At 35.4% G+C, this 26,138-nt stretch overlaps 2 protein-coding genes across 3 annotated transcripts; one reads left to right on the top strand and one right to left on the bottom strand.

Annotated features, from left to right (window-relative positions):
* The first annotated feature begins 75 nt into the window (after nt 1-75).
* Nucleotides 76-4,500, top strand: LOC145599350 (protein DETOXIFICATION 16-like). Of its 2 annotated transcripts, XM_081655747.1 has the most exons (8): nt 97-529; nt 2,077-2,621; nt 2,742-2,828; nt 3,227-3,283; nt 3,415-3,653; nt 3,752-3,870; nt 3,970-4,056; nt 4,152-4,500. In XM_081655747.1, exons 1-8 carry the CDS (start codon nt 191-193, stop codon nt 4,209-4,211), a joined length of 1,533 nt encoding a protein of 510 aa, XP_081511873.1. In that variant the 5' UTR covers nt 97-190; the 3' UTR covers nt 4,212-4,500. The 2 variants fall into 2 exon arrangements, 1 of the variants encoding a protein (XP_081511873.1); XR_014103739.1 differs by lacking the exon at nt 4,152-4,500 and having other exon boundaries at nt 76-529; nt 3,762-3,870.
* Nucleotides 4,501-5,128: 628 nt separating this feature from the next.
* LOC145599365 (cyclin-dependent kinase D-1-like) lies at nt 5,129-25,565 on the bottom strand. Its single transcript, XM_081655759.1, has 8 exons — nt 25,149-25,565; nt 23,656-23,954; nt 23,461-23,569; nt 20,406-20,531; nt 10,182-10,417; nt 9,685-10,008; nt 5,535-5,653; nt 5,129-5,421 (listed from the first exon to the last, which is right to left on the bottom strand). The coding sequence occupies exons 1-7, from the start codon at nt 25,257-25,259 to the stop codon at nt 5,596-5,598; spliced, it is 1,263 nt and encodes a 420-aa protein (XP_081511885.1). The 5' UTR covers nt 25,260-25,565; the 3' UTR covers nt 5,129-5,421; nt 5,535-5,595.
* Nucleotides 25,566-26,138: the final 573 nt, after the last annotated feature.

Genomic DNA, 26,138 nt, shown 5'->3' with positions numbered 1-26,138 from the left:
TAACCATTGGAACTAAAATAACAATTAGCTAACCATTGGAACTAAAATAACAATTAGCTTGCATGATTGGTTACAACTTACCAGTCTTTCCATGAAACACGTTTATTTCCATTTTTTTTTTTTCATTTTTTTTTTTAACATAATATGCTAGTACTGCTACCCGCCTATCCCTATAAAAGTGCTCTCATAAATGCATTTCACGGTTTCACCCCCTCAAACCTCAATCTTTCCATATCTAAATTTTTATTTTACAAAAAAAAAAAAAAAAATGGAGGAAAATCAAAAGAAAACACCACTTATAAATGGAGATAAAGAAGGTGGTGATATTGAAAGTCAAAATTGGAAAAAGGCAGCAATTGAAGAAGTGAAGAAACAAGTATGGTTGGCAGGACCATTAATTTCAGTAAATTTGATGCTATTCAGTTTGCAGTTGATTTCTATTATGTTTGTTGGTCATCTTGGTGAGTTATCACTTGCTGGTTCCTCAATGGCTACTTCCTTTGCTACTGTCACCGGTTTTAGCTTGTTGGTATGTTCCATATTGACTATCAATTTCATTTTCGTCTTTTAACTATGGATATCTTTATGTTGATTTGATATTATATAACTACACATTGATTGACACATATCCAATGATATATATTAAATTACTTTAACTCCAATTTTTATTCTTAATGTATAGAAAACAAGTAATTTTATATAATAAGTTCGTTGATGGATTAGTTATAACTTACATTTTCATAATACTAGCATTTTACAATTTCAATTAACAAAAATAAAATAGAGTTCATACTAATGATCAAAGTAATGTATCCGCAAATAATCTCAATATCTCAAGGAAACATTAATTGAGGACAAGAATGAAAAATACATTATCACTTCTTAGACCTCTCCCAGTCTAGCTACCTTAAGAGGCTTAGACAAGTCAAAATTTTCTTTTGTTTGTGCTTAATAATTATTTATGGCAGCATAATTGTCTAGGGGACAAATTTTATGTGTGTGGTTGAGATAACAACCGTGTTTTCACCATCTAATTAGAATTTAATTTATTGGATTTTAATTCTTAAAATAATTGCTCCCAATCAGTGAGTATATGTGGTCAGATTGATTTCTATGACAGAGATTTTTACTTTCCATAAATTTTAACTCTTTATACTTCGTAACTTAATATATTAATTGTTTAAGTCATTGACTTAGTAAACATAAAAGTCATAGTGAACAACAAAAAAAAATGGTGAGATACGGAGTAACATTTGCAGTTATGGTTCTAAGCAATTTCTGGTAAATATTTTCTAAGAGACAAACATATAATATTATACTTTGACTTGGACAAATATTTAATTTATGTTGACGGTAATAGTGCGAATTAAGAGATTAAAATCAAAATTATATTGAGACTATAATGCTTCATATAAGTAGTTAATAAGGGAACATTGATATAAGCGTTAACTGTTGTCAAAAAAAAAAAAAAAAAAAAGATATAAGCGTTAACTACACTAATCTATGCTTGTTTATGCTTTAAATTTTATTGTTGTATTTGTTCTATTTAGTCACTGATTAATACTTGCAAAACTCATTTTTAATGAATGAAATCGATATTTACTTATGTTTACTGACCAAAACGGATTTTTACCAAATATTTTTTGTAAATAGGAGGTCTACATTGTTCATCAAATATAAGTTGTATTTGGGGGAATTTTTTAATTTTTTTCTAGTTCACGTGACTAACACGTGAAAGTCAATACGGATCGGAATTCCGGCATTGACCACCAAGAAAACTCACCCAATAACCCCCTAAAAACATAATACAACTTAAAATGTTCTTTTCACAACTTTTCACTTTAAAAGGTCCTTTTACAAAAAGTCGACTACTTAAAAGTTCTTTTTCACAAATTTCTCTTATTTTTATTATAAAAGAAATCTAGTTTTTGTAAAACTTATTTTTACTGAACTTAACTTGATTTGTTGTGTGGTGATTGACCTATGCATTTACCTATTCACCTTCTAATTTGATTGCAATATGCTCATGTAATGTGTTTTAAAGCAAACAATAATATCATCTGCCCTGTTTGACAGATGGGAATGTCAAGTGCCTTAGACACCTTCTGTGGACAATCATACGGGGCAAAACAGTATCATATGTTAGGAATACACTTACAACGGGCCGTGATCATCCTTGTTGTTGCAAGCATTCCCCTGGCTCTTATATGGGCAAATTCAAAATCACTATTAATAGCAGTTGGTCAAGATCATCAGATAGCAACTGAGGCCGGACACTACGCTCTGTTCCTGATCCCTGGTCTCTTTGCTTATGGCATTCTTTACTCAATTCTAAGATTTTTACAAACCCAGAACATCGTTTTCCCTATGATGCTAAGCACAGGGATTGCCACACTACTACATTTGCCAATCTGCTGGATTCTGGTTTTCAAATCTGGCCTTGGAAACCGAGGTGCTGCCCTTGCAACTGGTGTGTCCTATTGGATTAATGCAATATTGCTAGCACTCTATGTCAAGTTTTCTTCCTCGTGCACAAAAACGTGGACTGGTTTTTCCAGTGAAGCTCTTCATAATTTACCTTCATTTGTTAAACTTAGTATTCCTTCTGCTTGTATGGTATGGTAAGTTCCCGGAACCAGCAGCTCCATTGCAAAATCAATTGTGATTGAGTTGAGATTTAACTTCTTATCTTACATGTAATGATGTATGGTATTGATATTTGATCTTTTTTCTTTCTACAGCTTAGAAATGTGGTCATTCGAACTGATGGTTCTCTTAGCTGGTCTTCTTCCCAACCCAACATTAGAAACATCCGCACTCTCTATCAGGTACTTACATTGGAGCATCACATAATCATATGTAAGTCACGTTGCATAAGAAACATCCTTAATATTCCATCCAAAATTAGTTGGCAAATTCTCTCCTTCATCCCTATAATTAGATAAATGCTGGTTAGCATATTAGTTAGGAATTATAATCATGAAGCATTTATTTATGCAAATAATCATAAAACACTCCAAATTTGCAATGATAGCAAAATTGCTCACTTTTTTTGGACATCCTAAACTAGTACTATGTATGTAGCTCTATACCACTATTAATTCTGAGCTGATATATGTTTAACTTTCAATATATGAGCTTATACAAAAAAATTATGCTGATGGAGTTATACCCTAACAAAGTATTTGCTTCTGTATATCGACTTCTGACCCTCTTTTATATGCAGTCTCAATACAGCTGCAGTTGTGTGGATGATCCCCTTTGGTCTTAGCGGTGCAGTGAGGTCGGTCTGTTTGATTTTTATTATTATGATGATCTAACATTTGTAATAGACTTATTACCTGATATGCCTCTTGAAGTGAACTAAAATATATATCTGTAGCTCCTGATATGTTTTCTGTATTATTTGGGTAGTACTCGAGTTTCCAATGAGTTAGGAGCTGGGCAACCTCAAGCAGCGAAACTAGCAGTATCGGTTGTTCTATTCCTAGCCATTAGCGAGGGTATATTCATCGGAATGATACTTATCTTGATCCGCAACATTTGGGGCTATGCTTATAGCAATGAAGAAGAAGTGGTCAGATATGTAGCTGTAATGATGCCTATACTTGCAATATCTAACCTCCTAGATGGAATTCAATCTGTTCTTTCTGGTAAATATTATACTCAACCTTACATGGTGCTCATTTTCAATTTATCTCCTACCGGTTTGCTTAACAGCTATTGGTCCCTATTGTTATAAAACTTCAAGGAATTGTTAGAGGGTGTGGGCGACAGAAAATTGGAGCATTTATCAATCTAGGATCCTATTATATCGTTGGCATTCCGTTTGCTGTCCTGCTAGCTTTCGTATTACACGTTGGAGGGAAGGTAAGCATCTCCTTCACTCTGCCAACACTAGTTACGTACCACTTGTAAAGTTTACTTATTCATGCTCTCTCAACTGCATCTTTGTTTTGTTCAACACAGGGACTTTGGCTGGGAATAATCTGTGCACTGGTTGTACAAGTCGTGTCTCTTTTCATCCTCACGATTAAAACAGACTGGGAGCAAGAAGTAAAGATCTTCAAATCTCCACACATTTATTTTATGAGTATATTGTCCATCTCTTTTTCTATAATAACTAAACTAAGCTTCTGGTCATGTGTTAGGCAAAGACGGCAAGAGAAAGAGTGTATGAAGCAGTCATCCCTGTTGAATCAGTGTCGTGATTCATCAGCTTGAAATCCAGAGTTCAAGAGGCAAACATGTGAAGTATTTTCCAATCAATAAGGCTTTCAAACACTATTGATCTAGTTTCTCTATACCTTTGACAAAGAATTTGTTCCGCTTGAATGAGGCGAAGAATTTTGAACAACATATAATCCTAGAGTACTGCTGATGATGAAATTTATACTGGATAATAGGTCTTGCTCTTGCTGTAATTACATTACAATTAATATTGGAGATCTGCTGCTATTACATGAGAGTTACAAAAAAAGATATACGAAAGAACTACCATGAGCAACAATTTTTAGTTATTTAATCCCTTGTGCCATATTACGTGCAACACTTCAGCTACAACACTCGTTAAAATACAACTTTGACCATAAATATATAACTATCTATTTGTAAGATTGATAAGGTTGATGTCTTAAAACATACTTAAAATTAACCTAATCAAAAACATGTTCTTAGAGAGTTAGGTAAATAATGCAAAAAAAAGTCAAATTGTTGCGACTTACGAGTATTATAAGATGGAAAGAACATTTGTTTTAACCATAAAGCATTAAAATTGCCAGAACAGTTTAGATCCTGGAGCTCAGGGTAACTGGCTTAAGGATTCACCAGTGCAAAAGTAAAGTGGACCGTTTTAACTTCCAGATATAAAGCATTGCCCAGATTGGAGTGAAACACCCATAATTGTGCCCATTACTATCTTCCCATCTCCAGGAAGACATTAGAAAGGGAAGCCTCTGAAACAATGAAGAAGCAAATTTGGAAAATGGTCAAAATTTTCAAAAGAAAGCATTGCCGTCATCATGATAACTTAACTTAAACAATCGACATCATACACGAAGATTGTTTACAACAATTGAATAACTCTCAACATCTGGAGAGACAACTGGTAACTTCTGCAAACAAAAAATAAATATATATAAAAACAATAAAATCCCTAATCACTCATCACCAGTTAGGCTGTTACAATAATTCACTCAGTTCTACATCGCGCACAATACCTTACATAACAAAATTTAGAAGCTATAAAAAAATTGTTCAACCAATGTTCCCCATCAAATTTTCAAGGATTGTCGAGGGGTTGCAGGGAAATGATAAAGCTCGATTTATTTGCTCCTACCTTCTACCAATCCTCTCAAACAGCTCTACAGATATTCAACCATCATCAGACTCCCACTGCAGGTTTTTTCGTTAATAAACGGCCTGCAACAGCCAATAGCCCAAAAGTTAACTCACAAAAACTCACATACTTGAATACAAACAGAAACTAAGAGGGATAAAAACAATGGAGCAATTGATAGTCAATCAAGCCATACCTGGTTTAATTTGTGCATTCAGAGAAAACACAGAGAAAAACACTTGGTATCAGTATTCAGCTTATTCAGGCATCTGGAATTCAAGATCTAATTTGCGCTTTAGATGTGTCCTATCAGCACTGCCAGAGAAAAAAATTAAAGTTTAGCAGAAGAAAACCATTTTAGACTCAACATTTTATTCTAAAATATTTTACGTGTTTCTAGATCACATTCATAGCACAGGCTTCTACACAAGCCCATTATACTACAATTCTACCATACCATGCTACACCATAACCTTTGAGTAGTCATCCAAAACATTAGAGTAGGAGACAGTAATGGTCAAAACTGAAGCACAAGCAATGAAAAACAAGTTTAGCCATACAAAAAATTCTGTTTGGGGTTTTTATTAGATTTAAATTTAAGATTGGATATGAGTTTCAACATTATTAGATTGGTAATAAGAACTTTGTATACAGTTCCTGTAATAATATGTCAGATGAATTATCAACCTGTTCTTAAAAGACAAATATATCCGAATAAGTATAAAAGCCAGGTCAAACCCAATTTCAAATTGCAGGAGAGAAGCGAGGGGAAGACGATAAGATAAGATAATAACTCTTGGTCATTATTCTCTTTTCCCTGCTTTAAGCTCTACATTATTGTGTCCTAACAGGCACCAACACATTCAAGCGGCGAATTTGTCGAGCATTCTTTTAATATAAATAAAACTAATGCACTACATTAAGCTTCTTCCAGAAGATACTATATCAACCATAAGGGTGGGCATAATTTTTTTCATTTTTATAATAACTAACATATATTTGTGTGTTTAAAAAATAATTTTGTAGCGAGCAAGAAAAAAAAAAGAAAAGAAATTCCAATAAATTTGATAAGGACCAAGCCCCATAAAGCTTCCAGGTCAAACTATAAACTGTAACCAAGCTAGACACCCAACTTGGAAATTACTATCTTTTCATCCAAAAGACCAAAACACAGCAAAAAAATGCTGATTACTTTGATGTTTCAAATAAGAGACTTATCACTCTGTAACAGTAGTCCACCCAGCTAAACCTGAAAGATGTTACAGATCCCAGCAGATAGTATCATGAGTAAACAGAAAGGCTGTTTGTGATGGATCAATCAATATAGACCAATTCAGGATATAGGATAGGAAATCATGACTGCGGCAAAACAAAACTTAATGGTAAGGCAATGGACTAGGGGTATAGTAACTGCCAATTGGACCCTTGTAAATAAATGATATTAATTCAATGTGGCAGGATTTTTCATAACTAGAAGACTTGCACATCATTTCCACTGGCTATATCAGGATTCTTTTGAGGCTTGGTGCGTAAGATAGCTTATTAATGACTCGGTCACTAAGTACTTCCTCCATTTCTAATACATGCAACAACTTGACTTTATAATACATGATTAAAAGTTAACGTGTTGCATGTATTGAGAAACGGACGGATATATTTGATGTGTTATATTTTAGACGTTTGACTTTGACTGAGAATTTCTCCAAGTAAAATACAATCACAGAAATACTAATAAATAAATTATTTTCTATCCTGTTGGGTGATGAATTAACTCACTTTTACATATGGAAAAGAACAAATTATACCTTTACTCAAGAAGCATGTGCAGAAAAGAAGACTTTAAAGTTGGTCTACAATGAAAATTTTATAAAATTAAAAAAAAAAAAAATGAAATAAAGGTGTTCTAATACAAAACCTTGTTTATGTTTGTTTTAAACTAATTTACAAAGATATGGCTACCAATGCCTGACATTTGTACATTGTCCAGGTATCTGAATCGCCGATGCTGTAAAAAAAAGTTCCATGATTTTGGTATACAATGAAGTGTCCAATTGTCCTACTACTCAAGTTTCATGGGTATATTTGAGGTGAATGAAAATTCCGAGTAACATAGATTATAAAGACAAAATAGAGCTATCCAACAGTAAAGGGCACAAAAATAAGAATTAATCCAGTATGAAAGCTGAAGAGTCCTCCTAACACATCAAGGAACCACTTCAAAAGGTATTAATGATTATGCTTCAGGTTAAATATTAATTAGAGACAGATAACATGAAAAAAAATGTTAAGTTTACTTTTAATCTAACAGAAAGACCCAAAAAGAAGAAAGGAATGCCTTCAATGTCATTAAAGAAAATGCGTTTGCTTCAATATAAAAATAAAAAATATTTTTTTGTAAGAAAAAGAAAGAAAATATTTTGAGAATGAAGAGAAAAAGATTGTAGTAACAGGAACCTTGAAGAAAGAAAGGTGCCTTAAATATGATGAAATTTCCAAGCGAAAGAAAGGTATAGATAGTACGTGACAAATTGCTGTCCAATATGTGAATTCGTACTTCAATTATGGAAATTCTCAATGAAGGTGCCTCAAATCTGATTTCAGGAAGAACACTTCAAGTTTTTTCAAGAAAAAGGAGACATAATTGGGAGAAACAGCATGGAACCAATAAACACGTTCATCAATGATTTGGTATTACAGTTTCTTACCTCTCCCAAATACAGTTCAAAGGCTATAGCAAGTTTTATACAAGCATGCTTAGCACCTAAGGAAATGAGCTTGATTAGGGCTGAAGCTAATTGGTAAATAAGTAAATGTTAATATTCAGAATTTGGTGAGTTTTCTTTCAGGCTTTCAAATATAAAAATTCATACATACATACCTAGCCAGATATTACCAACGGTCAATAAAGTGCACAAGGAACCTAAGTTCCTCTAGCCCTCTCAGCATCCCAAGACTAATATAGTTGTTATGTAAGAAACTTATCTTAAGATTACAATATTACATTCCACATTTTATATAAAGCTATGTCCACTTCGAGTTCAGAGGTCCCAAGTTGAATCCATTCTAGCAGATCAATTGACTTAGTTTCCTTATTTAAGAAGAACACTACCCTATTGAGATGGATAATATCATGTATTATTCAGAACTATGATAATGTTCGGACATTCAACTCTCGTGTTTGTCTCTTAAGCTCTCTATAAGCTTCTAAGAAGCTAGCTAGCATTTATGACTTGTGAACACTTAACTAATCAACCTAATAACCCAGTTGCTTTAGAAGTTGTGGTGAGTCGATTCTTTATAAACCTCTGCTTAAGAATCAGAACTTTGTTTTTGAGATTAGGTTAAATGAATTACAAGGGAGAAGTCTAAGTTGGAATTATACCTGGGGTGTCAGTTAAAAGAGTTAAGGATGACGGCAAGTCTGCATGGCCCTGTTGCATCAAATAGTGTAGTCTATGCCAAAACCAGGGAGCCATCTAAAACAGCAAGGACATGTTACTGGTAGCTGCCACACAAAACTCACATGTCTAGGGCACTGGCATTCAAAAATAGGATAAAAAGACTCTACATGCCTGACCACCACACTGGAGAGGTAGCTAAACTCCATCAACTACCATTTAGGGGTTGTTTAGTCCAACGAACTAGAGTAGAATGGATTGGTTCCCCCATTAAAAATAGCCCTCCTTAATAATCATGTTGAATACATGCCTTAGTTCCACAAGTAGAAAAAAAAAATGATAGAAAATCAATATAATGGAAAAATCAATGTTCTGTCACAAGTTCTCCATCCATTGGGAGTCATAGCTAATAATTACTCCCTCTGTCCCAAAATGATTCCACGTTTTTTTTTCCTTTATAATTCACAACATTGAGGATTTAACGGTTCCCAATGCACATTTAAATATATCAAGTTTTGTTGTAGTAAAAATTAAAAGAGTTAATTATATGCAAGTGTATTTCGAGATGAATCTAACAAGATCCCACATAACTTATTTTTCCTAACATATAAATCAGAACAGACGATCAAAGGAGTGTGTGTGAATAGTGCAAAAATTCAAACGTTGCGATTAAAAAATAAATAAATAAATAGAGGACGTATAGTGTATACTTCATATTGCACAGTTTTCCAGATGCACCTGTGATTATCAACATATTTAATTACGTACTAAAATATTATTTAATTGAAAAAAAAAAAAAAAGAAGAAGAAGAAGAAGAATTGATGAGAAGCTGACATGCAGACAAATATGATGTCACTGGCTTTTGTTTTAGTACTAGTTATTGATTAGGGTCAGTTTTCGCATTCATCAATGATAGTAAGTTACTAGATGTCATAAAATAAAATTACCTGTTAATAGTTGGTCTAGGAGGAGGTCTAGATCCAAACACAGAAAAATCTATTGACATTGGTATTGTATCAGTTCTGCTTGAGCTTGGGCCAGTTGTTAATCTACTCCCACTGACATGATCATCTAACTTTTCAGCGTTGTGAACATTTTCTTCACCCCCATCATTTCTATTGGGCATTACTCTTCTCATTTTTCTAGGTGGAGACAACACAGTAGGTCCTTCATTTGGATTAGACTCAGGAACTTTTGCGTTATTATCGCCTTTATGTGAAGGTCGTGGTAAAGAAGCTGGATTTGTAGCAGCTGGTGGTGATGTAAAGTATCTGTACGGTTAGCACAAATAGATCAAGATAAAAGGATAAATGCAATAATCGTTGGATGCACCAAATAAAGCACAGTAGCACACCAATTCCCCACCACAATTATATATGGAAGATATAACCTGAAACCAAATTGGAAATAAAGATTACAAACTGTCGAGAGTCTCAAGACATACCTGTGCTCCAAGGCCTGCTGCGCGGAAATTCGAGCTTTTGGATCGTAAGCGAACATCTTAGACAACAAGTCCAAAGCATCATCACTTGCCATTGGGAACAATGTACGTAAAGGAGGTGCCGGCACATATTGGTATTCTACATAATCAGGAAGGTATACCATATCAGGCCACTGAGCAGGCTTTGGTGTCCCAAAGGCTGCAAAAATTTTGCCAAGTTGATCAATGTCACTTGAACCCTGCATAAAAAGGGAGGTCAACTAATCAGCTCATACAAAAATCAGCAACAAAAAATATTAAAAATAACAAAAAAAAAAATTTTTAAAAAAAAGGGGGAATTATGAGATCTTATACAATTAGTCAAGACATCCAATTCAAAACATTTTCCACATTGAAAACAGTAGAGCAAGATAGGCACACCATACAATCAAGTCATAAATTACAGTTCTGTAATGTTGGGTGATTAATTGATGGAGGATAACAGCTCGTAGCACAAACAAGAGAAGATACAATGACAAACTAAGGCATGTCGAAATGTTACAAGAGCTTTCCTTTAAAGAACATTATATACATATGGTGCTTTGGTAGTATAGGACTATGTTACCCGCCAAGTGCCAGCTCATGTCCAACACTCCAACATACTCCAATCAAAATTGATATGAGTACTTGGGTTTGATCTTTGAGAAAATAAAGCACACTATATTCATATAAGATATTCTTAATGAGTCCAACGCTGGTTAAAAATCCAAGTAACAGATACTTTAGAAGAAAGCATGCAGGCTCATAGGTCCAATGAATGTGGTACAGAAATTTAAATTCAGCTTAACAACGAAATGGCTGCAATTGTTAGCTGGACCCAGACTCTTTGACACAACAAATTTATCATGAGATGCCAAGAGAGGTTGTGTCAAAGAATCTGGTGAGCTAAAAATTGATTTTCAATGTCAAGGATACGTATCGAGATGTGTCAACGAATGAAAGGACATGTGGAGGGTTGACAAAAGATTTCCCTATTACAATTGGATAGCACCAAGGGTCTGCATTAAGCCCTTTTCCTTTTGCAACGGTTTTAGTCCTTCTAGATGAAGTAACTAGTAGATGAGGTTCCATGATGAATGCTGTTTGTGGATGATATCGTTTTGGTGGATGAAACTAAAGATGGGATTAATGCCAAGTTAGAGCAATGGAGGCAAAGGTTGGAATCTAGAGGGTTTAAGTTGGTATGTCGCTTTGGTACTCACAAGGAAAAGCGAAGTGGTGAATTTGGATGGTAAGGATTTGACCATGAGTGATTTTAAATATCTTAGGTCGATCATCCAGAAAAATTGTGACATTGACCAAGACCTGGCCTTACAGGATTAAGTCGGGTCAGCTTAAATGGAGAGCGGCCACGGGAGTGTTACGTGACAGTTAGGGAAAAGTTTAGAGGACTGTCATAAAACCAGTGTTTCTCTATGGTACAAAACGATGGGCTTCTAAGAAGGAGCACATTAAAAAGATGGAGGCTATGGAAATGCGCATGTTAAGGTGGATGTATGGGAACAATAAAAAAGATAGAATTAGATTTGAGGTTATTCGCAAGAAAGTAGGTGTGGCAAGCATTATTAAAAAAATAAGGGAAAATCGTTTGCGTTGGTTTGGGCATGTAAAACGGACACCCGAGGGTGCACCGGTTTAAAGAGTGGAAGAGTAGGACCATGAAGGAGTTAAAAAGGGAGAAATAGATCGAAAATGAATTGATCAGAAGGAGTTAGGAAGGATATGAAGTATATGGATTTGCATGAGGAAGAAGCATTGGATTGTAAGGGATGTAGCAGCATAACTACACGGAATAATCAAATTTGTTTCATGTAACCGGCCCCGCTTATGGGATTAAGGTTTAATTGATTGATTGAATATCACACGTGAACCCATTGTCAAACATTGAGCATATTATGATTCAACTATATATATATAAAGTGTAAGTTACCCTTTGTCTCAATGGCTTTGACGACTTGAACTTTCTAATACTTCTTCTGTTTCAAAAATATTACAACACTTTCACTAAAATGTGTGATTTTTTTAGGCAAAGTGTTGCAATTTTATGAAACATAGGAAGTATACAACAAATGATCACGAGAAAAAAGTGGATGAAAGGTTTCATAGCCTTAACAACTTTCACCAATCTAGTTCTTACTGGTCCAAACAAAAGGATTTGGACGGTAGACACCTCAGAGTTATCCCACTTTGCCCAATTTAATAATCCTAACTTTGCCCAATTTAATAATCCCAACTTTGCCCAATTTACTTTAAATAATCTCAACTATCGATTATTCTGTATTAATCCCAACTTTGTTGTGCGTTTTCTTCAAACAATCCCAAACCGGTCAACAAAAGTCAACAACCTATTATTGTAGGTTGCCTAACTAACACGTGTCTACACGTGATTGATCCAAAAAGATTAAAACTAAATAAAAATAAATATTAAAAGAAACAGAAAAAAAAAATTACAAAAATTAAACCAGCTGCCACCAGCCACCTATGGTGGCCACCTTTCTTCCCAGCCTAACCAATCACCCCCTCCAGCCCCGCCAATTTCCGACCCCTCCTCCCTTACCCCAACACCGAAAATCGGTCCCCCACTCCAACCACAGCCCAAAAACCGCCTGAATATTCACCTAGAAAACGCCCAAAACCACCAGAATACAGCCACCGAACAACAGCCACCTGAAACCCTTTAAAGACGCCTAAAAACTACACCTGAAACAGCACCAATATCGCACCAAAAAACTGAGATAAATGCCTGAAAATACGCCTGTAAAGTCCCCCAAATACGTCTGAAACCGGCAGAAATACAGACGTCACCAGAAACTTGAACACGCCTATGCCGTCGCTGGGAAACCACAGCCTAAACCCCAGATAATTCGCCCAAAAATTGCAACCTAATAGCCGAGAAAACTAGACCTTCGCCGTCAAACCTTCGTTGGACCGATTTCGAATCAGGGGGGTTATGTTTCGGGGTTAGGTTGGGTAGGGAGAAGGGAGGGGAAAAGAAAGGAGGTACTAGGGGCCGGAAAATCGTGGCCACCGACGGTGGTCATGGCTGTGTTTTGGCTGAGTTAGGTAGGTTTTGGCCACCGACGGTAGTCATGGCTGTGTATTGGCTTTGGGGTTGATTTTTTTTTTTTTAATTTATTAAAATCTTTATTTTTTATTTTATTTTTCTTTTTTTGAACAAATAAACGTGTGACACATGGCAGTTTCATTTTTTATAAAAAATACTAACCCTTTCTTCAGGGGGACTGAAGAAAGAAAACGAGGTAAAAGTTGGGATTATTACATAATATTCAAAAGTAGGGATTATTTAAAGTAAATTGGACAAAGTTGGGATTATTAAAGTGTATTTTTCCAAATATTTACTATAATTATCATTTACTGCTCACACTAAAACAAAACAAACAAAAGGAACATGTTGCAGAAATAAAAGATTGCATGGTCCTGTGCCCTAATGATGATGTAAAGAGGAACACAAATAAGCTCACTTTCCTACATCATCCTTTTATTTGAAAGATATAATAGAGGGTCCCTAGTCTTTCATGGAAAAGCATGTTTTGTCATCCACTTTCATCCGCAATACTTTATGTTAGAGAAAATGGAATCATCATAACTTGAAAGGTGAGGATACTTTAGAATATTTAGGGGTGTTTGGTTCACGGAATATAGGTATGAGGTATGGGTTTAGAATGACTAAAACCCATACCATATGTTTAGTTGTCAAAAGTATGAATTTTAAATAAAAACCCTTGGGGGGAAGGTGGGTTTGGCCCATTCCATTCCCTTAGGTATCAAATAAAAGGAGGAAATAGTGAGAGATTCCATTCTAGAAGCAAACACATGGTATTAAGTATCAAGTTCCAACCCAATACCACCTTAACCTCATTCCTGATTCCAAACTCATACCACTATGTGAACCAAATACCCCCTTATCTTTTTCAAAAAATTGAAAGCATTTGGATGGAACACATGAATAGTGTGTCCAGAAAGTGCAAGTGGTTCGGTTGGCTTAACCATTTGGAAATCAAGCATTGAGAATAGAACATTTCAAAATGACAAAAAGAAACAAATAAAACGTTTTGTGTTTTATGTTCTTTGTTTTCTTCAACAGTTCAACTCCTCCAATGCATGAGCAGGAAAAAAAATATATAACAGGTCTCTTCAAGTGCATTGAATAACAATATAATGCCATTAGTATTGTCATGAATGTAAGGATTTAGAGAAATTTAACGTAATATCCATGTACTCCTGGCTTTTCCATTTAAGGTTGCCAGGTGGCTATTCCATTTTAGGGTGGCCAGGTATATATCTATTACATTCAAGCCACTGCATATCATGCAGTATTTTAGTAATCTCGCTATATATTTAAAAGCATTTTAGTGAATTCATTGAACATAATTTTCTAGGCAGACAAATGTTGAACATTTAAGAGCCAATGTAGTACGTGTTGAAACCAAATGTTGTACATAAAAAAGTCAAAAGTTGAGAGAGAGAGAAGGGGACCTTAAAAATTATTTACAAATTTGTCGTTGATGATATATACAATTGCAAGATTTTCCCTATTCATTTGATACACAAAAAAAAAAAATTGCACACATGGTAAATTTCAACTTACAAAAGTCAAAATGAAAAGGGAAAAAAAAAATTACAATTATTTACACATTTACCATTGATATATACAAATAAATTTTAGAAAATTTCCTAGTACACAAAAAAGGAAAAATTGCTTTAAATAATCCAACCTTTGCCCCATTCTCCTAAAATAAACCAACCTTTGGATTATTCCAGAATAATCCAACCTTTCACCCCCATCTTCCCATATCAACCCATGAGGTGACCAAACCGGTATAACAAGTTGCCTTGCCTACGTGTCATTTTCTTATTGGTTTATTTTTTATTTACAATTATATTTAAAAAAAAAAAAAAAAAAAAAAAAAAAAAAAAAAAAAAAAAACTCCCCACTTCTTTCTCTCTCCTCTCTCTTTCTCCATGACCACCTCCTTAGCCACCACATACTCCCTTTAACCACCACCAACACCAATTCCTTTCTCTCTCCTCCCCTTCCTTGGCTAACCTCCAATATTAACACCATCTTCCTCAATTAGTATTTACCTCATCTCCCCTCCTTACCGACCAATAAGAACACCACGAACCCAAAACCTCACCACCCCCACTCACCAAGAACCACCACCACCACCACGAACCTCGCCATCACCGAATTTAATCACTCCCACACACCAAGAATCACCACAAATTAAAAACACCGAACCCCGAAAAACCCTAATCCATTATTTTTGGGCGGGCTGATTTTATGGATGTCGTACTTATTCAGTAGGTGGGGCTGATTTTTGTAAGTGAGGGGTTGTTTGTGGGTTTGGGTAGGGGGCTGATTTTGTGTGGCCTTGTGGGGGTGGGGGTTGCTTATTGTGGTGAGGGGTTGTTTAAGGACAATTTTTCTAGGTGAAGTGTAGTTTTGGTGTTGGTGTTGGTGGGTGATTGGGTGCGGTTTAGATGTTAGTGTTGCTGGTGCGGTTTTAGCGTTAGTGGTGGTTATTTTCAGTGCTTGTGGTCGGTGGTGTTGTTAGTCATGGAGGAAAGATGAAGGAGTTGGTCATCATGAGGGTGGACCGGTAGAGCTTTTGGGGTGGTGGTAATGAAGGAAGATGGTGGGATGGAGGAGAAAGTAAGGGATGACCGGTTGTATAGGTAACTGGTCATTTGGGTTCATTATGGAAAGAACGGGTATAAAGGTTAAGGTTGGACTATTCTGGAATAATCTAAAGGTTAGTTTATTTTGGGAGAATGGAGCAAAAGTTGGATTATTTAAAGTAATTTTTTCCACAAAAAATAACTTTGCAGTTTGCACAATGGTAACTATCAACTTTTTATTCACAATCTGCGTTTAGCACCACCTACCTGTTTTCTTCACTCCCTTCTTCCATTAGAGCATTCCCTAGCAACTACCATAAATTAGTAAAATGACCCTTGGGATGAATTATAAAAAAAATGTCATGAAATTTAGCTCTCTTAGATTATAGTATATCACTTTTCCCTTTGAAAGGCAATGATTGGTCATAAATGAAGGTTTTGAAGAAAGAAAAGAAAGGATCAAGCTCTAAGTTTACGAACAATAATATCCCAATTCAGCTATTCAACTGAATAGACAAAATACAAAGGCCTTATTTGGTTGCAGTGGGACTTAACTTCACCCAGTAATTTACAATTTATGGGAAATAATTTCTCTTACCTGATCCCCAAGAATTCGCTTTAGTTTGTTTGGTAGGTATTAAGGAAATTACAATTCCTAGGAAATTTGAATTACCGAAAGAAGGTGGGTAAATTAATTCCCATTTGGCACTTTTTTGGTTAACCAAACAACATACTTTTAGTTTTAAGTGTACTTCTTAGGAATTTGAGTGCCTATAAGAAATCAGCCAAACAAGACCTAAGTCTTGGTTTTAAAAGTTGAGGGGCAACACAAGAAATGCCCCAAAACAAAGACGTAGGATGCAAAGACTTTCCTAATACCGCGCGGGAAAACATGTACTCTCAAACCTCAAACAATCTGTCAAGAGAAATGCCACTATCACATTATAAAAACAGTTTTGCCATCCTTACTCTCCTAAAAAAACTTCCCTTCAGTACAATACATAAGTCCTCACTGACCACCCTTCAGTACAATACATAAGTCCTCACTGACCACCCTTATACATTTTAGCCTTGTGAAATTACTCTAAAATATATATATATACTAGTTTTGTGCCCCGGGCGATGCCCGGGTTGTCTATGGACTTTTAAGATAAAATTATATTATGATTCAATTTAATTGAAAATAGAATTCTAAATTAACCTTTTTTTTGCAACAAAGTCCATCTATATTTATTCAACATGGTACGACACTTGGTGCGTGAAAAATTAAAACGCTAAATGATGTTATCTTGTGGCCTAATTATAAGTTTATTATTTGGTATTTTATCGAAAATAAAACTCTAAACTAACAATCTTATTCTAAACTAACTTTTTATCTTATAAAGTCTATCCAAATATATCCAAGGTGGTGCGACACTTGGCGATTTTTACGTATGAAGTCTATTAAAATCTATCCAAGGTGGCGTGACACTTGGCGAAAAGTTGGAATGTCAAGTGTTGCTATTTCGTGACCTGGCTAAAAGTTTAGCTATATATATATATATATATATTCACTGACCACCCTAATACATTTCAGCCTTGTGAAATTACTCTAATTCATAAAAAAATTAAAAAATAAAAAATAAAAAAAAACACTTAAGGGGGGCGTTTGGTTCCAGGATATTCAGGTAAGATAAGAGAATCAAATTTCCTTTGTTGATGTTTATCGACATTTAGGACATTCCATTTGTCCTCCCTATTAACCCAAAGTCTACTACATTGATTCCCCCAACCCCAACCCCAACCCCCCCCCCCCCCAACATATTTCCAATTTCTTTTCATAGCCGCCACCGCACCACAACCACCACTTCCATGTATTCCACCATCACCAACTTATTACTGCCAATGACCCACCACTACCACCCTAACCACCACTGCTTATTTACTACAAAACCCACTTAATCTTAGAGAAATTTACCCAAGCACCACCTTAATCTAACAACCCACCACTACCACCCTCACCACCACTGCGTCACCAATCCACTACAAAACAAACCTTATTTCTACAAACCCTTCTAAACTACACCCCAATCTAACAACCCACTCACAACCCCACCAGAAAACCCACCTCGACCCTTAAAATCCATCAAAATCCCATCCGAAAACCTACCCTCACCATCAAATGCCCACCCTCATCCTAGAAAAAAACTAGATCTAAGAGGGGGAAAAACAAAAGAGACTAAAAGATAAATGGAAGGTACTCCAATAAGATATGGTGGTACAAGAGTGAGGCAGTGCTCCGATGAGAAAGAAGGTGGGGTTTGGTTGTGGAGGTTGAGATGGGGTTCAGAAAAAAGAAAGACGATGAGCTATGGTGGTTTTTTTAAAAGACAAATGTAACGGTTCTAATTTCCTTTCACCTCCTTTCCCTTTCTTGAAGGCATACCCTTTCCCTTTGTTTTACGACACCCCATTGATCCTTTTAGAGCCTCCCATTCCAAACAAAATTTACTGAAAACGTACTTCATCCAAGTGAAATCACTCAATTTCGTGAAATAACTTTGATCTTTCAAAAGAACTCCAAGGAGCAAAGTCTCCATAGACCCAAGAAGGTTGGCATGAAATAGTAAACACATCATGTATGTTAAGCACAGATTTATAATAGTAATTGCAGATAAAGAGATATACAACCAAATCAAAAGAAAACAAAAACCTATAATACAACATCCAATACACTCACCTAAGAGACCCAACACGCTTGTGAAATATACATGCAATCTATGTTCACCGGACTCGGCCGAAATCCCGAAGTGTCTGTGTCGACACGACACGACGCGAACACGGACACGAAATTCGTGTCAGATTTGGCAGTGTGCACTCGGACACTTCAGAGAGAGGCTGAAACTCCATTGTTGCCAACTTGAAATCGTGAGTTGGTATAAATTTTTTGCAGACTCCATTGTTTCCGACATGAGTTGATCGATATTAGCAAGAGAAAATGAAAATTTTGGTATTTACTCTGATATAAGTGAGGAAAAGATGGAAAAGTGGGACAGTTGTTAATTAATAAGGGTGGAAAAGTGGGACAGCTGTGTCGTAGCTTTTGAATTTAGTTACTTTATTTGTCCTTTGACTTTTGACCACTCATCCTCTCTCTTTTATACCAGTACATTCTTTTACAGTACAAAAAAAACAAAAAAACAAAAAAAATTATTACTACACATACTACAGTACACTTATTACTACGTACGGAGTACTTACTTTTACTACAAGTATTTTTTAATCTATATTGTCTGTCATGCTACTATATATTTAAATTAGTCCATTTTAAATTATTTTAAAATAATATTATATTTTAATTTCCTAGGTATTAGACAAAGAAAATTAATGAAATATTTAAATAATTTGTAATGTATATTTTTTTTGCAAAATATGAAAGTGTCGTGTCCCCGCACCCGTGACCAAATATAGGACAGAGTCCCCGTGTCCTAAAATTTTGAAAATTGACGGACACTCGGACACGTATCCGTGTCCGACACACGTACCCGAGTCCATGTAACATAGCATGCAATATAAATTATAATAACGCACAGAAAAAGAAAGCCAGAATTCTATATCCAAGTTTATTTCCAAAGGCCATATGGTTCATAGTAGATGCATATGGATGGCCTTGTACACATGCTATAAACACTTGACACAAGGCCATCTGTAGATCTTGTACGAATATCATCAATCATATAATTAAATTAAGACCATTCCAATACATAAAGAGTGTTTTGTAAGGGATTCTCGGTAGTAATTGATACTTCATATCATGAATTATAGCAGTGTGGGATTCTATTTCTATGGAATTAAATTTCAGATGTTTCAATAGTCCAATACTAACCAGAACTTGAACTTTGACTTGCCGCATTAGAGCTTTAGAAAAAATAATTCCATTACGTAAATAATTAGTTTACATATTAATTACTTCATCCACTCCCCTAATATTGCACCAACTAGACATTTGACATTACTCGCACTCCTCTATGATTACATATTGTGACCAATGTGATGTATACACAAGGAAAAATATAGTTATACATGGTCTTATTAGAAAAGTCTTAGTATATACTTTCATGATATCAAATTTTTTACTTTTATTAAACTACAGAAATTTAAGGCTACAAATGAGCATTAGGATGCACAAATCAACCCCCCTCTCCCCCCCCCCCCCCCCCCACCCCCACCCCCCCAAAATGTTGCAATAACAAATACCCTCTCTATCTATTCACTTCTATCAATGATTGTATGCTCCTCTAAACCCAACTTCTTGCATCAAGCTTAGCAAATAATCAGTAATATGACAATCAACATATATAGGTCTTCCGGGCAATCACCTTGCCAAATTTTAAGGTTAGTGTGATCCCAACTTTCAAAATCAGACAAAACAGAGAAATAGAGGTTAACTTTCGATATATAACTAACAAATGGTTTCTATATTCATGATTTTGATAACCCACAAGAGGTCAAATAAATACACATCCTAAATAAATAAACAAAATTTGTAAAGTACAACAAGCTTACCTGTAAAAAAGGTCTTCTCAATAGTAGTTCTGCAAACACACAAGCAGCACCCCAGACATCCACTGCAGGACCATATTGCTTAGTGCCAAATAGCAGCTCAGGTGCTCTATACCATCTAGCAAAAACCTATGAAAAATATATTAGAGCCTAACACAGATTGAGCAGAACGTAAGCTATTTAACAAAATTTTGTCACCCTCACAACAATTATATGACAAAATACTAGAAAAGACTATGAGAGGCAGATTTGTTAGTCAGAATTAGCACCTTGATCCTTCAGCTTCACCACAAGCATTTCCGCAAAAAAATAAATAAATAAATAAATAAAGGCACATACTTCTACTCAGTTTATTCTTTGGTACATGACTAAAAACGCTAATGACCCAAACTAGTTCAGCAGAGATACATCCTCATTCAGGTCACCCAGATCTATCCAATACTACTGTGCACACAAGCACAATGGCCTAATTGTGTAAGTACATTAAGAGAATCTAAACTTCTTGTTTATGGCCTCTCCCTGACCTCCGTAAGAGGGAATACCTATAAATGTTCTGTGTAGTTGTCTAGTTGATCTTCTACTAACACACTTTGTACCAATAGATACGAAATAAAGTTAGTGTTGTAAAAAATAAAAAGTTAGAGATGTGCTCATGATCAGCTGGTACTTTCACAGATAAAACTGTTGGCATAATATGGTATAGCTCAAAAGCATATTTATATTCATTCCTAGCTCAACACTTAGAAACTCGTGATCTTGGTCATGGTGACAATTATAGTGATGATCATAAGGTCAACATAACATGTGCCAGACAAAACCAACCACAGCTGGCTCAGTGTATGCTGAAATGAAATATCAGAACTTATTAACTTCATAGTTCCAATCAAGTGACTAAAAGCTATACTTCTACAAGCACCTTCCAACGGATAATCTTTTTATGAAAAGTGTATTTGACTTAAGGAGTTCCCTAACACTTCCAATAACAACAGTTTAAGGGCTTGTTTATATATGAACATAATGGGCCTGATGATATTAACAAATAGTAACAAATAAGACCATAGCACGACCTGTAGCATATACTATTACCTGCGATATGAATTGAAAACCCCAAGTTTATGGCAACATATTGTGCAACAAGTAGCAAGATCCTAGACATAACATAAAATAGCATTCTTTACACAAGCATTTCATCATGCTCCCCACAAGCATGATGAAATCGTTTAAAATTTAAACGCTTACCAATATCAAAGAGAACAAGAATTAAAATTATAACTCAGATGTACTTTAAGAAATTTCAATAAGTTATCAATAAGTAAGCCAACTACAGATAAAAGTGAAAAAACAAGGTAAGATTTCCAAGGTGCAAAGATGTAGACAGCTCAAGGACACAGTAATAAACCAACAGAAAGTTCAAACAAAATACAACAGGAATCTACATCTCTAAGATATGCAAGCAACACAAGGTCACAGCAATCAACCAACAGAAAGTTGAAACAAAAGAAAACAAAAATTTCAATCTATAAGATATGCTAGCAACACAATCAAGTTGTCATCATCTGAACAGAAATTGTTCATTCAAAAGTTACCTAAAGAAAATAACATGAAGAGATTCTACAGAGATTAGAGAAAGAACTCTGGCCCTGATCTTAGCATTGTTTGCATCATCTCAGATTCAGCGGCTTAATTCCAAACCACGATTTCAATAAATTTAAAAGCAGTTGCCACAGAATCCAGAAACTCAATCATGGAACACAGTATGAAATAACAATATGGTTTTATTTTACAAAAGGATAGTTTTATTTTGTTTCATTATATTCATATTCCTATTGTAGATGTCAAATAAGTTTCAATGAATAAAAAAGAGGGGGGGGGACTCCCATTGGTAGCCATGTAAAATTGCACATTCTCAATGGTAACAATTTTTTTTTACAAATTTCCAAATAGCATTACTTTTGATAAGTATCCCTAACATGACAATATATTTGTAATTAACAACTAATTAGCTTAGATAAACAAAAATTATTTTAATAATTAACAACAAAAATATAATAAAAATATAAAAATAAAAAAACCCAGCCACCCTGCCCCCACCCCGGCCACCCCCCGCCGGCGCCGTAGTACCCCTGCAAACGCGCGCCGGCGACACCCCACCTAGACCTCACCCCTAAACCACCCCCTGAACCACCTTCCCCTCTCCCTAAAACCCCTTCCCCTCCCCTAGGAAAACTCTCCCTCCTCATCGGCCGGCGCCAAAATCCTCTCCTCGCCGACAAACACGATTCCCCCCACCCTTTGTCGTCTCCACTCCCTTTCCCCCTTTGATCTCCACCCCAATACCCTACCACCCAAATCGAAACCCTAGATTTTTTATTTGGGGGTTTAAGGGTTTCGAGTGGTGGTTAAATGGGGAAAGGGAGTGGAGATGACAAGGGATAGGGTGAATAATGTTGGCCAGCGGCCGATGAGGAGGGAGATTTTTCCGAGGGGAGGGGTAGGGGTTTTAGGGAGAGGGGAAGGGGAGGGTGGTGGTGCGATGTTACCGGCGCACGCTTTTAGGGGTAGTACGGCGCCGGCGAGGGTGGCCGGAGTGGGGAGCAAGGTGGCGAGGGTTGGCAGGGTGGCTGGTTTTTTTATTTTTGTTAATTATTAAGTAAATTTTTGCTTAATTAAGCCAATTACCAATAAATTGTCATGTTAGGGAAACTTGTCAAAAGCAATGTTATTTGGGAGAATTTGTAAAAAAATTTGTTACCATTGAAATGTGTAATTTTACATGGGCTACTAATGAGAATTTCCCCAAACAAAATTTAGTTTAAGAAAAAATTAATTAAAAATTTAAAAAGTCTAAGAATGCATACTGATAGAGTAATTCAAATTTATTTGAAACAAGTTAGGTATACTCAGCATGCACTAGAAAGAGGAATAAAAATAGAGTAGTAACCCAAGAGGGAAACTTGTCAATCTAAAGTGTCTAAAGAGATACACCTCTATATAGAATTTAAATTAGCAACAAGCAATCAGAGGACATAAATGAAATCCAAAACTACTTAATACTCACTTGATGGGTAAACCTGCGATCTGGACTGCCAAATATACGTGCTAAACCAAAATCCCCAAGTTTGAGCTGTCCATCAGCTGCTAACAACAGGTTGTTTGGCTTCATATCCCTGTTAAAGACACAGAGTTAGTCAGCACATATATCAAATCACTCTCAGCCAACAGCACTCCAGTGATTTTGAGTTGTAAGAAGCACCTGTGAAGGACCCACTTCTTGTGACAAAAAGCTAGTGCTTTCAAGGTCATTTGTAGATAAGATTTTGTGTCAGCAGGAGAGAGTACAATATTCCTATCCCGAATGACAGCTTCAAGATCACTCTCCATGAACTCAAACACAAGATGCAAGTTTCCCTTATGGGGGAAGGCATCTATCAACGCTATTATGTTAGGATCTTTAAGCTCTTTTAACAGTTTAATTTCTCTCAGGGCAGTGAAATTTACACCTTCCTTCTGCTTTCCAAGACGAATTTTCTTGATTGCAACAGTTTGATTTGTCTGCATATAGCAGCGAATGAATTTTTAAACCAAAGCTATCACTAAAACAAGAACATCATAGGGTCACACATATACAATTAAAAATTTTTAAACCAAGAATTTAAGATCACCAATTCCTCAGACATATCCTATGTGAATCATACTAAAATGCATATGGTGCTACAAGAGTAAACTCCCAAAAATCTATGACTATCACTACTTCAAGTGCTGGGCACACGACATATCTCCAAATAAGCAAGCTTACTTTTGACCCTTTCTATGCAAGGCCACTATTCTTTCTGACCAAAGATGAGCTATATATAATTCACAATAAACATAAGTACATGACAGAGCAAGCAAAACAAAATTACACAGAAACTACTAGGAAAAACATGTTAAGTAAGATCGTTTATATATTTTTATAAGGAGAAAAATTCATATTCCCACCAAACTCATCACAAAAACCACCGTGACAAAATTTTCGCCTACCAACAATATAAGATGCACATACATATAAAGAAAATTTTCGCCTATCACCAAAAAAAGATGCATACATAAAAGGCAAAGGAGATATTATCATAGAGATTAGTAAAATTTTACCAATAAACAAGGTTTCATCTAAACCACGGATTTGCATTTATATTCCTATTTCCATCTTAATTGAAAACAAAACTAATACTAATCTATATAATAATTTCAAAGTTTTCTTCATAAAAAAAATATAATAATTTCAAAGTCAATTTTACAACTTCTCACCGTAACCTTTTAAACTCTTAATCCTCAAATGTTGTTAACTTCACTATTTCTTTTATCTTTTAAAACAAAAAAAAAAATAGTAATTTCCATCATAACTTCCAATATCATCCCCACATCATATCACTTCCTCTAAATTCAATAACTCCCCTAATCATATTAACAAAAATAAATTAATAATACCATAGCTACAGTACTATGAACAAACACAAGTAAGAATATGATTAAACAACATATCAACATTCAAAAGCTAGTTTATGAAACTAACACACACAAGTAAGAATATGTAGCATCAACAACAACAATTCTACATTAAATTAATCCACCCCTTAAACTGCGTAATACTACTAAGCATATAATAATATGATATGAACGAAAATGTAGTAAACAATTGCAAATTTAGAAACCCATCTATCATACAAGAACAAAAAAAATGAACGAAAAAGAATCAAAAAGTTAAACCTGGGTATCGATGGCCTTGTAGACAACACCATAGGTACCTTCACCAAGAACTTCACGCTTAAAGTAGCGATCAGCAACTTTCTTTGTAATCAAACTATCCAAATCCGACATTGCAAATTAAAAAGAAAAAAAATAATAATCCCCTTTTCTGAAAGGGGGAAATTCCAGAAATTGACAAAAAAAAACCCTAATTTTTTTGTGATTATGAAGAAAATTAAGCGTTATACAAATTAATTTGATGGGATTGAGATGAAGACATTGAAGAAGTTATGCATATTAGCTGGTGGAAGGGTCTGAACTCTGTGAAGTGGAGATACAGAGAAAAAGAAAAAGAAAAGGGAAATCTTTTTTGTTGTTATGAGTGTAAAAATTATGTTGTGAATTGCTGTAGTTTGAATTGTGACGGGGTTTCTTTTTGGCAATTAAAAAGGTGAAGGTGAAGGTGGTGAAGGTGAAGGTGTGAAGGTGAGGGAGGTTTTAGTTAAATAACATAATTTGATTATAACACCACAAAAATCTACACAGTATAATATATAATAGGATCAATTAGAAATAATAATCCCAACTTTGTCTAATTTATATAGAATAATCTCAACTTTCGTTAATAATGGAATAATCCGAACTTTGGGGGGTCTTCTTTTTCTTCAATCCCAAACCGGTCAACAAAAGTCAATGACCTGTTGTAACAGGTTATGTGCCACATGTCAAGCTACAATTGGTCCAAAAAAACAAAAAGAAAAAATTAAATTTAAAAACAAAAAACTCTTCATTCTGTACCTGACAATCGTAAACCCCACCACTACCACAACCTGCCACCGCCGGCCGCGCCAACTCCTCCCTTCCCCTGCCCCAACTGTGCGCCGCTTTCCCCCCTAACGCCCTGTGCCGGAGTTGCAACCCACATCCACCCACAATTCCCTCATTTTCCAGTCGAAACTCCCTTTGAAACCCTCCCCCACCGTTGAAAACCCCCAACAACCTATTTCTCAC

The sequence above is a fragment of the Chenopodium album genome, chromosome 2, assembly GCF_948465745.1.
Source record: "Chenopodium album chromosome 2, dcCheAlbu1.1, whole genome shotgun sequence".
Lineage (NCBI taxonomy): Eukaryota > Viridiplantae > Streptophyta > Magnoliopsida > Caryophyllales > Amaranthaceae > Chenopodium > Chenopodium album.
This window is presented reverse-complemented; position numbering and strand designations above follow the sequence as displayed.

Bases quoted from the DNA above. Each gene is read 5' to 3' on its own strand.
- LOC145599350 (XM_081655747.1), top strand. From the start codon at position 191: ATGCATTTCACGGTTTCACCCCCTCAAACCTCAATCTTTCCATATCTA. The intron at 530-2,076 runs GTATGTTCCATA...CCTGTTTGACAG, and splicing joins TCACCGGTTTTAGCTTGTTG to ATGGGAATGTCAAGTGCCTT. The intron at 2,829-3,226 runs GTACTTACATTG...TTTTATATGCAG, and splicing joins ACATCCGCACTCTCTATCAG to TCTCAATACAGCTGCAGTTG.
- LOC145599365 (XM_081655759.1), bottom strand. From the start codon at position 25,259: ATGTCGGATTTGGATAGTTTGATTACAAAGAAAGTTGCTGATCGCTAC. The intron at 23,955-25,148 runs GTTTAACTTTTT...TGCTATATGCAG, and splicing joins ACAAGGCCATCGATACCCAG to ACAAATCAAACTGTTGCAAT. The intron at 5,654-9,684 runs GTAATTTTATTT...TTTCTCTGGCAG, and splicing joins CCTAGACCAACTATTAACAG to TGCTGATAGGACACATCTAA.